This window comes from Gymnoscopelus braueri, assembly GCF_963280865.1.
Source record: "Gymnoscopelus braueri genome assembly, chromosome: 9".
Lineage (NCBI taxonomy): Eukaryota > Metazoa > Chordata > Actinopteri > Myctophiformes > Myctophidae > Gymnoscopelus > Gymnoscopelus braueri.
Window position 1 is genome coordinate 8,301,915 of NC_137610.1, and position 13,767 is coordinate 8,315,681.

The 13,767-nt window shown below is 42.4% G+C and overlaps 1 protein-coding gene across 1 annotated transcript in view; it reads left to right on the forward strand.

Annotated features, from left to right (window-relative positions):
- LOC308092157 (transcription factor SOX-6-like) overlaps positions 1–13,767 on the forward strand; it is a 152,377-nt gene that overhangs the window by 83,548 nt on the left and 55,062 nt on the right. The window contains exons 5-6 of the mRNA XM_080438010.1: positions 7,300–7,389; positions 8,665–8,774. Of these exons, the coding sequence (XP_080294136.1) occupies positions 7,300–7,389; positions 8,665–8,774 (200 nt within the window). The remainder of the gene's footprint in view (positions 1–7,299; positions 7,390–8,664; positions 8,775–13,767) is intronic.

The following is a 13,767-nucleotide window of genomic DNA, read 5'->3' on the forward strand; positions in this document are numbered from 1 at the left end:
TTTGATGATGCAGAGGGCCACTATATTTCCACACTCACTCCAGGGGGCCACATTTCTTATACTCGGGCAGACACCTCTTCTCTCCGTATTCTAACTTTTTCCGTAATTAATGCCCTACTTTGTCATTCTATGTCACACAAAAGTTTCAAAAATAGCCGATCTACAAGCTCAAAACGTGTCGCAGCGCGACGCGTTTTTTCGGCTATTTTAGCAATTTATTTTTATTGGAATCCTGAATTATGTTTTTGCTATTTTTTACAATTGGAATCCTGTAAAGTTACATTTTTGTTTAATTTCAAATGCATTTAGTTATACTTATGTTAACTTTATGAACTGATACATTGGACATAAAAAAGACAATAAAATTGCAATGCTAGTAATTAAAGCGGGTCATGTTTGCATGTTTGGAATTGTAACAGCTGAAATCAATAACACATCAGTATTCCGATATTAATTAACCTGCGGGCCGCATTAAGTGAAGGTAGGGGGCCGCATGTGGCCTCCGGGCCGCCAGTTGCCCACGTATGCTCTAGGATGATGCAACAGGGGTGAACCGATAGGCGAGTGGTTAGGTCACGACGTACTAAAAGGGCTCAAATGCCTTGACAGAGGATACCCAGGTTCGATTCCCGGGCCGGCCGGCATGTCACTATACTCTGTATACCTGTGTATAAACGTGGAAGCCCCTGAAAGTGACATCATCGTTAGTACTCCAGAGGTCTGCGACTTGAAAGGAAGTGAAATCAGGCCAGTTGGCGTTCGGTTGCAGAGGGGTTACGCGGGGCTACCATGTCCCGACCTGTCCCCTCCACCCTCTCACCCTCCAACCTCCCAACCCGGCCACCCACCCACCCACCCACCAGTACCTCAACCCCCAGGCAGGCAGGCGGGTGGGTGGGGGGCAGAGGCTGTTTTCCCAGGCCCACGCTGTGTGACAGGAGAGTGTGGGCGGTGGGGGGGAGGGGGTGTCATCTGACAGATGAAAATAGTGTGTGTGTAACGGATACCGCGCTAACAACCCTGGACTTTAATGGTTTTAGAACATGAGGTAAAGCAGCGCTATCGACGTGTGCGTGTGTGTGTGTGTGTGTAGTAAAACGTTCCTTTTGTATTGGCATTCCCATGTTAGTATTGCATGACTACTGTATGTGTGTCTATATCTCTATATGTGTGTGCGTGCCTGTGTGTTTGTGTGTGTGTGTGTGTGTGTGTGTGCGGACATATGTTGACTTTTATTTCACTGAGACATCAATCCTGCTGGCCAGCTGCTAAGACAGCTGCTCTCTCTCTCTCTCTCTCTCTCTCTCTCTCTCTCTCTCTCTCTCTCTCTCTCTTTCTCTCTCTCTCTGTCTCACTCTCTCTTTCTTTCTCTCGCTCTATCTTGCTCTCTCACTCTCCCTCCCTGTCTCTGCGTGTATGTGTGCCACCCTTTCTTTCTTTCCTTCTTTCCTACTTTCCTTCTTTCTTTCTTTCCTTCTTTCTTTCTTTCTTTCTTTCTTTCTTTCTTTCTTTCTTTCTTTCTTTCTTTCTTTCTTTCTTTCTTTCCTCCCTATCGTCTTCCCTTCCTTCTTTCATCCTCTTACTACGGTGAGTGTTTGATCATTTCTTCATTTGTATGTGTCAGTCAGCTGTCATTGTATTCAGCAGCAGCAGTGTCTCTGTCTGCTGTTTGTTTTCACATTGTGTCCATGTTCTTCTCTTTATACTGGCATGAGAGTCCATGAGTGGCACAGCCAAGTAGCAGCACAGCTGGATGGTGTGTGTGTGTGTGTGTGTGTGTGTGTGTGTGTGTGTGTGTGTGTGTGTGTGTGTGTGTGTGTGTGTGTGTGTGTGTGTGTGTGTGTGTGTGTGTGTGTGTGTGTGTGTGTGTGTGTGTGTGTGTGTGTGTGTGTGTGTGTGCGCGTGTGCGTGTGCATGTGCATGATGCAAGTATGCATGTCTATGCACGCAAGTGTGTGATATACAGTACTATACAGTACATAGTATAGCAACTGAGAGAGAGAGAGAGAGAGAGAGAGAGAGAGAGAGAGAGAGAGAGAGAGAGAATTAGAAAAAGAAACAGACAGAGAGAGAGATAAAGCTACAACTTCTTTTTAAGTGGAAACCTGTGATACACTGTTGGCTCTTGGCAGTTACTTTGGGAGTGTTGATGCATGCCTGCTGACACACACACACACACACACACACACACACACACACACACACACACACACACACACACACACACACACACACACACACACACACACACACACACACACACACACACACACACACACACACACACACACACGTTGCCCGTGGCTGGTGTAAAACAGGCCAAACACAGTGTCTTGGCAGGGAGGGGGGACAGGTGATAAAAGTGTGTTTACCTAAACACCAGATCTACCTTGATTTAATATGACAGCTCTATCTATCTGTCTATCCCTTTCTCTTTTTCTCCTTCTGTCTCCATCCCTTTTTTTAAATGTCATTCTATCTCTTTTCTTCATTCTTTCTCTATCTCTATCTCCCTTTCCCTCTATACTAGTTCATTATATTTTCCATAGTTAGAGATATCACTGTAGAAGAAGTTATTACATTATAGTTACCATATGTACGAGTATAGAAATAATAAAACACAAGACTTGACGAGTTATAAAGTGAAGTACAACCACACAATAATTAAGTGAACCGTTATTTCTAAGTTTTTAGGGGGCGAGTCACATCGCTACAGGTTCAGACACTTCAGAAACAGGAGCTTTGTCCACACAAAGTGTGGGCTCTATGTGTATGAAAGGTGCAAAAATAAGAACAAAACATTATTGCTATATTACTATTACTTCATTATTATTGTATTAGTAGTATTAGTACTAGTATTAGCATATTATTTTGTATTGATAGTTTGTGTTCAGACAAGACACTAAAACATGAATTGGACAAAACAGCACTGAAACAGACAAACCAATACAGACAGAAAAGGGGTGGGGGGGGGGTGGGGTGAGGGTGCAGTTTCAGTTCTTAGAGTTCAAGCATATCCTGTTCTCCATGTATGATCTTATAAAAGACCGGGGTCCATCATCATACCCTCATCCAATTGTCAATGCTGAAACAATTTGGTTTGTGAACTTTCCAGTTCACCATGATAATACGTCTAACTCAGGGGTCTTCAACGTTTTTCAGGCCAAGGACCCCCTTGCTGAGAGAGAGATGAAGCAGGGACCCCCCCCCCACTATATATTGTATAAAATCGTGTTTTTAAACTTTTTCATAGATTTCATAATGGTTTCATAGACTTGTTTGACAGCAACTATCATTGTGTGTCAATGTGTACTTTCAGACAGTTAACCACTTAAACCCACAGTACTTGTACTGCACATGGTCTGCTCCTTTTCCCCTCTTTGCCAAAAAAGAAAAGGTGCATTGTGTATACGCACTAACTGTACATGTACCTTGATGCTAAGAGGCAGACTAATGGAAGACCGGGGTACATTGTCAAGATGACCATGTTCCAAAAAACGCACACAGCATCTTCCTCATTGCATGCAGCATCCTCGCTAATCAGGCCATCACTTTTCCTCTCTTTGCTTTCTGTCAACTCTTCCCCTCCCCTCCTTCCTCTCGTCTTTGCCTCCCTCTCTTCCTCCTCCTCCTCCTCCTCCTCTTGACTCATCCGTCTTGTGGAGTTTCTCTTCTGCGCGAACAGCAAGGAATTTTTATCCCTTCCCCGAATCTAAACAGCACTTGATCCCTCTCCGACACGGTCGCAGGGACAGATAGAGAGCCATCTAGGGTAAAATATCTCTCCTCCTCCATGTCTCTCATCCTTCTTCTCCTCTCCTCTCTTCTCTGTGTCGCCCCTGTCCCACCACCTCACTCCCACTCTCCTCTCATCTCATCTCTGCTGGGGGGAATAAATCGTTTGTCGCACGGCAGACACACAAACACATGCAGGCACGCATGCAGGCATGCACGCACACATGTAGTACACATACATACAGGCATCTATCACACGCTTTCTATTTCTCTATCTCTCTCACACACAACACACACACACTTGCGCAACCATACACACATTTTATGCTTGCAGAGACACACACACACACACATATACACACACACACACACACACACACACACACACACACACACACACACACACACACACACACACACACACACACACACACACAACACACACACACACACACACACAGGAAGGCTTGACTTATGCAGATGTATCACAGAGTTACAGGTTGTATTTTCCTCTCTAAGTGCTCTCATAAATTGTGGCCCCTTAATTCCATTTCATCCAATGGCCCTTGACACGTCCAGGCCCCCTGGCTCCAGCTCTGCTCTGACCAGACAGACAGACCAGCTGTAAATATCAGTCGGACCCCCAAAATGCACACACGCACACACACACACACACACGCACACGCACACGTACACGTACACGCACACGCACACGCACACAAACAAATGCACGCAGGCACGCTTGCGCACGCACGCACGCACACACACACACACACACACACACACACACACACACACACACACAGTACGTAGTCCACTTTGTCGTTGGACACGTTGTTTAATCATCTCAAGGAAAAACATGCAGAGATTTAAGGTTTATAGTTCAAGCATGAGAGCCCTCCTCTCTCCTTTGTAGTTTATTTTCCCTTTATTTAGACAATTTCAGAACGCTGAGAGGGAGAGCACACCACATTTCATTTAATATAATTTTAAGCACAGATACTTTAAGTACACAATATACCAAAAGAACGACAATATAGCTGTGTTAGTGGAAAAATGTCTGAGTGATTCTTGATTTATGAAGAATTTTCGATGGATTCCATTCAGAGTACAATATACTGTAACACAATACAACACAATAGAATTGATGCACGTGTGCACACATACAGTACACACACAATGTTATTGTGCGCATTAGGAAGGTGTATAATAAAGTTATTTACTGTAACAGCACAGGTGCTACAAATGCCTCTGTTTAGGTTCAACTCAATTCAAAAGACCTTCATCTGCATTAAATCCTTTGGTGTCTTTTGACAAAGCAAAAGAATGAACCCAGAATATGTTGCTGAAATAGATTTTCTCTCATGAATAATGGTGTTCCTCACTTCTGTGTCTCTGTTTCTTTCTGTCCCCATCTCCCTCTCTGTCATTCTTCTTTCATCTTTCTCTCTATCTGTTCCCCCTTTCCCTTTCTCCTGTCTCTCTCTCACCTTTGTCTGTCTTTTACTTCATCTCGCTTCTCTGTTTTTTCTCCAATTCCTGCCTCTTATTTGTCCTCTTTCTACAGTATCTCTCTCTTGTCCTCTCTTTCTATCTGTCCACCTCCCTCTCTTCCTCATTCATCTTTCTTTGTCTCTTCCGCAACACACCCTTCAACCCTTTGTTTCTTTCTATTTCTATTTCTATTTCTATTTCTATTTCTATTTCTATTTCTATTTTTCTATTTCTATTTCTATTTCTATTTCTATTTCTATTTCTATTTCTATTTCTATTTCTATTTCTATTTCTATTTCTATCATCTCTCCATCTCTGTCTCTCTCCCTCCCTTTCTCTCTGACTCTCCTTCGGGCTCTCTCTGCCCCCTTCTCTCTCAGTGTTTACGTTTATCCCACGTGATCTGCCAACCGGCTGCATTAACTTATTTAAAATAATCATAATCCGTCTGTAAACATGTACAGCTTTAAATGGACCCAAAGCAGGAAGTACTGCCGGCATCGTCTCATGACCCCCCCTCCCTGTCCACACACACAATGGGCCCCCGTGCACGTCACACACACGCGCGCACACGCGCACGCACACGCACACACACACGCACGCACGCACACCATTAAACCCATTCACACAATGGAACCATGTGCCCTTACCGGAGCTTTTGTCTGCATAAATGACTCCACAAATGAGCCATTGTCTGGACGTTAACCATTTTACACAGGGGCCGGCCCTCGGGGCCTTGTTTTCTGCATACGGGGCCCGAGAAGGCTTCCTTTTTTTTCTCTCCTCCTCTTGCATGGCATCTTTCAGAAGAGACGTCATGGGTGCACGGGTTTGGCATGTGACCGCGATGTGTTTGTTTACGTGTCTGGGTACGGTGTTTGTTTGTGGATGTATGGTACTGTATGTACAGTATGTGGTGGTGTATGCACATGCTCTCTTGGACATAAACACCCGAAAAGACACACCAACCATGTTCACACACACTGACATTTAAAAAAAATAAAAGCGGTGTGATGCTGTGTATTGTGAGCTTGGAGATCGGCTATTTCCCCTAAACTATGAGCTCACAATGCATCACATCCCGATGCGTTTGTGAGCTCATTATTTCCCGTACGATGAAGTATACGGCTTAAGTGGTTAAAAGGATCTCTGGCTAATAAGCCAAATAGGCCTTAATACATTATAATTGCCCTCTATAACTAAAGCAAAAAAAAAACACCTTAAATATTGTATTTGTTTTAGAAACGGTTCAACTTTTACTCAAGAGGGTCTATGCCCGTCGCAAGTGGATGATGTCATTTGACCATGTGTGGTCTAGCCCTATGGAATTTATGGAATGCATGTGCAAAAAAAACATATTTAAAATATTGATTTGATGCTCATATTAACATTCCATAAATTCCATAGGGCTAGACCACACATGGACAAATGACATCATCAACTTGCGACGGGCATTGCCCCGATTGAGTGAAAGATGAACTATTTCTAAAATAAATACAATATTTAAGGTGTTTTTAATTTTACATGTTTATAGTTATCCATCACTTCCTGTCGATTTGATCCTTGATACCTGATCAAATCGACAGGAAGTCTTGTGGATAGAGGACAATTATTAACGTATTAAAGGAGTAGTTCACCCAAAACATGACTTATTTTCTATCAACGACACACCCCATGAAGCCTTGAATTCATGGAGATTTTTTTGTTTTTGTCGCATTCCTAAAACCAATAATGATTACCGTCTCCTACCAACTAATGTATCCGGTAGGAGACACAAAGGAGACTGTCTCCTACCGGAAATACCCACGGTCATCAAATTATTGGCTTAGGAATGCAACAAAAACAATGAATTCAATGCTTCATGGGGTGTGTAATTGATAGAAAATAAGTCATTTTTTGGGTGAACTATTCCTTTAAGGCATATTTGGCTTATTAGCCAGGGAACCTTTTAACAACACAACAGTGAACATGAACAAATGAGTGGATTATTACAGTGAATGATGGATAGGAACAGTTAATAACAAAATATGATTACATATTTATCCCTTTCTTCTTTCTTTCTGTTTGTAGAGTCATCCTGTGTGGAGTGTCTTCTGTCTAAGGACTGGAAGGACAGGATGGATTGCCTCAACGCAAACGAGCTGCTTGAAGAGGTCAAAGGTGAGAAATACAAAAAAAAAGGTCTTCAGATGAAGCATCGAGTGACGCTGTTCAACATTGTGGGGGATTATTGATACTACTATTACTTAATCCACTTAATGCTTAATCACTTAAACCCTCTATTCTTAGTCAAACTGACCTGAGTCGCAACTGTAATTGGACCACTTATTTTATACCACAAGCTCTGTTTGGCTAATGTTCCCCCCAGAATAGATGCTGGGGTTCAAGTGCTTAAAGTTATACAGTGCAGGTCCACAAATAACGATTTTTAGCAGCCTCTGCTGGTCATTACCGTCACTGCAGGCCGTTTGTTTATTCCTCTGTTACCCAGAATTCCATTTGTTTTCACCGTAAGACGGAAGCGTTTCAAAAAGCGTTCTTTTAATTGTTTTATACGATCTGTGGATCGTTTCTCTTAGCCAGTGGAGCTTTAGTTACCGTGAGCTGTGTTTTCTTTTTCTGTTGTTTTTCGACCTTCAAATCATACAATCTCTTAAAATCAGCGTGAGTTTCCCTTTTGTTATTAGCGCGGTAGTTCCTGGCCAAACAGGAAACCAGTGCGGTAGTTCCTGGCCAAACAGGTAAACCGTTGCATTTCCTTTTCCGTTTTTCCGGCCGGATGACGTCATTTTCGCGGGAAAGGCTCACCGAGCCACCTTTTCAATATAAATTATAATAGAAAAGGCTTTCGGGGGTGAAATTCATGGAGTGGGTGTTGTGAAACTTTTGCCACTCACAAAAGATATACAATTTAACTTTAGTTTTGTTGAAAAAGTTACCTAGTATTACTTTAAGCAAAAGGGGACACAAAGTAGAGTTCATTACAAAATGTTTGTGACTGTGTGTGTTTGTGTGTGTGTGTTTTTCAATGTGTGCAAGAGAGCGAGAGAAAGAAATAACCTGTGTAATTTTTTGATTTCTTTGGCTATTCAAAAATAGCAGATCTACAAGCTCATAGTGCGGCTGAGAGTGCCGCGCTATGAGTTTGTAGATTTGCTATTTTTGAAAAATCTTGAATATATATATATATATATATATATATATATATATATATATATATATATATTTTAAGCAAACATTTTTAACTCAAATCTTTGCTTCTGGGGATTTTTGAAAAAACGCATGTTGTTATACTGTATATATCAGTGGTTCTCAAACGTTTTCATGTCATGGACCCCCAAAATTATATGTATTCGGCGGTGGACCGCAAAAAGACATGCTAAAATTTTTACCTTATGTTCTTAACAACCAACATGCACACAAACATGCACGCAGGCCAGCAGTTGCTTAGGGAGGGTTCAGGTTCCATCCTCGGCTCTTCCTGCGGCTTTGTGTCAAGTGTCCTTGAGCAAGGCCATGGCCTTGAACCCCTAACTGCTAGTGGGGTACTTTACATGGCTGTGTGTGTGTGTGTGTGTGTGTGTGTGTGTGTGTGTGTGTGCGTGTGCGTGTGCGTGTGCGCGTGTGTGTGTGTGTGAATGGGTGAATGTAATGCACATGTAAAGTGCTTTGTATGAAGGAGCTATAGAATTGCAGATCGTTTACTATACAAATGCAGACCATTTATGCACACGCGAAAGAAAGCACACACACACACACACACACACACACACACACACACACACACCACACACACACACACACACACACACACACACACACACAAATGTGAATACGAGCGGCGTAAACAATTGAAGCTCCTCGTCCCGGAGAGAGGCGCCATAACTCTGACAGTTGTATACCACAGCATATGACAGCGGAAGACTAAAGGCGCGCCATGTCTGCTGTTCAGCGCTGCCAGAGCCAATCAACCTGTTTTAAACCTCCACAGGTTGTAATTGTAACTTTGATTAAGGGTCTGTGTAAAAAAGAGAGGCTGGTCGCCGGCACTCAAATACTGTATTATGTATATATATATATATATTATATATATAATTTTTTTGTGTGCATCAGCAATATTATTTATGAAGGCATAAATTGTAAGGTGGTTTGCAAACGTGCCCCCAGTATTCAGAGATGGAAATTGGACGGCACGGGAGTGGAGGGCAGATGGATTAACAGGGTTCAATTCTCTCATTTGTGGGGTGTATTTGCTGTGTCAGACCTCACAACATGGATGTCTTGATCCAGTGGGATCAAGATCAACATCTTGATCCTGTAAGCCTGAGTGCTGACTGTAAGCAGAGGAGTATCATACTGGGTTTGTGTATGCATGGCCATACACTGTATGTTCATGTTACCAGCCAGCCAGCTATAAAATCAACAGGGTAACAAGGCACAGTAGCAAGATAGATGCTAGTAGATCAGTGGTTCCCAACCTTTTCAGGCCGTGACCCCCCCAAAAGAATCGCATTTGAACTGGGGACGCCCACCCACCACCCTGACAAGCACTTGGAATTGTAGTTGAGGCGTTTACATTTAGTTTTGACTCGGTTCCACAGATAAATATTGTGAAATAGCAGATCTACAAGCTCACAACATTTTTTTTTAGGTATTGAAAAGGTCTTAAAAGTCCAAAAATGTTCACTTTCAATCTAAAAAAAAAAAAAATCATGTGGGGACCCCGACAAGAAATAAATAAGTTCTTGTTTTGAGATAATGGAAGTTATGGAAATTCACGAAAACACGCACACACACACACACACACACACGCACACGCACACACACACACACACACACACACACACACACACACACACACACACACACACACACACTGGTGGCTGGTGCTTCTTTTTTCTTCCAATGCATAAAGAAGCAACTTCCTTGCAATAGTGAGACCATAAGATAGGAAACACTGAGCTGGGGTTTAGTTAACTGTGTAATATCATCAGATACTCAAAAAATTACTATGGATTCGGAAGGATCCGGTTCTAAGTTGATTTGACGTATTTTAGATAGTAATTTGAAAATGGGAATCTAATAAGTTTGAACTTTGGGACATAAGCAAAGCTATGGAGTACTCAGCTGATAAGCATCTATCACAGGTAGGAGGAGACACCTCTGAATATATTTTGTGTAACCTCTCTTTGGAATAATGAAGACGGTGTAGTATTTTAAACTGAACTAAACAATGCCTTCTATTAGTAGAGCATTGATGAATTTGTTCCAAGCCCATAAAGCCCATCAGGAATCTCTGGGCCTCTTTCCTCCTCCCACTTGACTGTAATAGGTGGAGTGAACTGGAGTGATAGGTTGTAGGGTGTCATAAATATAGGAAATGTATTTCTCAGAGCATGAAGAAATCTGAAAGCGCCCATCGATACTTGAGCCTCTGAAGGTCTCAACATTCTGCTGATGTTGTCTTACATAGTCTTGTTCTCCTCACATCAGAACAATGAGTTTAGGTAATATTCTTTCCTCTCCATCTCTTCACGTCAAATGTCTTCACTGAAAATAGCCTGTCGATTCTCCTATAATGTTCCCCTATTTTCACTGAATGTTTGCCTGGCATGCCCGGAATAGGGACGCTAGGGTTCATGTGGTTTAGGGTGTATGTATGTTGATGGGAGTTGTTGAGGCAGGGGACGGTGTCAATTGATACACTTTGGGTTAGGGTTCATTTCTTTCTTTCTTTCTGTCTTTCTATCTTTCTTTCTTTTTTTTTTTTCTTTCTTCTTCTTTCTTTCTTTCTTTCTTTCTTTCTTTCTTTCTTTCTTTCTTTCTTTCTTTCTTTCTTTCTTTCTTTCTGATTGTCTCTATGTCTTCTATGTGTAGATTCACTTGTTTTGACACATTGTGGCAGTCATGTTTGTTTTGGTGGTGTGAGATGACAGTGAGGTGGGTGTCAGGCAGCTTGTTGTTTTGTGACACCGAGGAGGGAGTTTAGTAATCCAGAGGAATGGGGGTCTGGCGCGTACACAGACACACACACACACACACACACACACACACACACACACACACACACACACACACACACACACACACACACACACACACACACACACACACACACACACACACACGCGCGCAGCGCGGCGCACAACGCCTGAGTGAAGCACGGATACCATACAAGTTGCATACAGATAGGGTGGGATTCAACTATAATAAAAATTGCACATATAGCACTTGAATGAAACTAAACAAGACTACATCGACGTTGAGTTTACAACGTCCACAACTAAACAGTTTGATATGAAACGTGGACTCATGGATATTTAAAATAAAATGTTCAACTAGTTGTTGTAAATGTGAAATGTATCAATACTGAGCAACTGCATGTGCGTGCGTGCGTGTGAGAGAGAGAGAGAGAGAGAGAGAGAGAGAGAGAGAGAGAGAGAGAGAGAGAGAGAGAGAGAGAGAGAGAGAGAGAGAGAGGGAAAAGAGAGAGAGAGAGAGAGAGAGAGAGAGAGAGAGAGAGAGAGGGAAAAGAGAGAGAGAGATTGTGCATCTGTGCGTGTGTGTGGGGGATGTTTGTGTGTTCGTCTGTGTGTGTGTGTGTGTGTGTGGGGGGGGGGGGGCTTGGTGGAAGACTGAGTATCAGGTAACAGGTAGTTGCTGAGGTATCTAAAACCTATTTTGTTAAACTTTTTAGTATGCCACTTTTGATGTATACCAGTGGTGTTAACTCTTCTGTAATATCCTATATGGATATTGGCTTGCTGTAAACACATTCATGGGAAAAGGTACATGGCTGGAAAATCCCAGGCATGCATCAGCGTCTTTATCGCCACAGGCCTTCCTCCATGTCCTCTATCTCCCATGCATCCTCATCCTCCTCCATGTCCTCTAACTCATTGGTTCTCAAACTTTTTTTAATTTCAAGGAGCCTCAGTTTGACATGCATTAGGCCACGGATCCCCATTTAATGGCATTTCTATCTCTAGGACCACAATTTATATTGTAATGTTAATTTAACTCTGAGAGTGTACAAATGGAACCACACTTAGTTTGAGATACAGAGTTACAGACCCATAAGGGGTCCATTTGGTTCCTAACTACCGGTATCTATCGTTTAAATGAGTTTTCATTATGATAAATAAGAACTTCAAGTATTGCTCCAAGCCGGAACAATATACTGATTGATTGATTGATTGATTGATTGATTGATTATTAAAATAATAATGCACACGGCCCACTCATCTGACCACTTGAGTGGTTAAGATGGGTGGGCCGTGAGCACTTTCAAGATCGAGCCGTTTCCAGATTGGGCCCTGATTCAGAAAAGGTTGAGAACCACTCCTCCCATAACTCACATTTCTCCTACATGTCCTCCATCTCCCCTTCATCCTTCGGTTGCTCTATCTCCCTTATCTCCCCTACCTCCTCTATCTCCCCTACCTCCCCTATATAGCCTACCTCCTCTATCTCCCCTATCTCCTCTTCCACTTTTCCACTTCCACCTTCTCTCATTCTTACATGATCTGGAAACACTTTATTTCTCTGGCTTCATTCTTTGTGATGTCATACAAATTGAAACAAAATTTGAACTTGATGTACCATAGAGTGCTATTTATAATGTTTGGCAAAACGATGTACAGAATGCAGTTTTGTAGTTGAAAACAGTGTTTAGATGCTGTGTTAAAGCCTCATTGTGCAACTTTTTTAAATTAATAAATTTTAATTTTGTCCAATTTGGTAGAGTATGTTAATAGTACAATATAACTTATACAATTGGGGTGGTTGTATTTGGTCTCCCTGCTCTTCTATTGAGTCATTTAGATCGTGTCAAAGGTCATGTCTCACCTACACACAGGATCTGACACGAATTTTGACCTGATGGTCCAGATCAAATTTATCCCCTGAGCAAGCAGGCCGGCTCTATTAGCTCAATGGTACAAAATATCAGCACTTAAGCAGGAAACCAGGTTCAAATCCATGGTAGAAGAAGAACCTTAATTTGAAGAAATGTGTCAAATAAATTGGGGAAAACTAATATTTTTGTATTTGACTATTGAAGATGGGAAACATCCTCTTTTGGACCCGACCACTCAAACAGGTGTCTTAAATAATCCCGATGGACAGAAAATGGAACAGGGAGGCTGAAATGATTATCGGTGCCAGACGCACACAGGGGAATGCGAGGCGCTTGGTTTGGAATGTACAGCCCATAATCCATAAACATGAATCATTGTGCTGTAAGCACAGCTATTGCACCATTGAATAGGGCTTTAGTCACTGCGTGGAATGCAGGGATTTGGGAGAATGGAAATGGGCTGTGTTGTGTGTATGTACGTATGTGGTGCCTTGTGGTGTGTGTGTGTGTGTGTGTGTGTGTGTGTGTGTGTGTGTGTGTGTGTGTGTGTGTGTGTGTGTGTGTGTGTGTGTGTGTGTGTGTGTGTGCGCGTGTGTGTGTGTGTGTCGTGTGTGTGTGTGTGTGTGTGTGTGTGTGTGTGTGTGTGTGTGTGCGCGCGCGCACACACACGTATGCGCGTT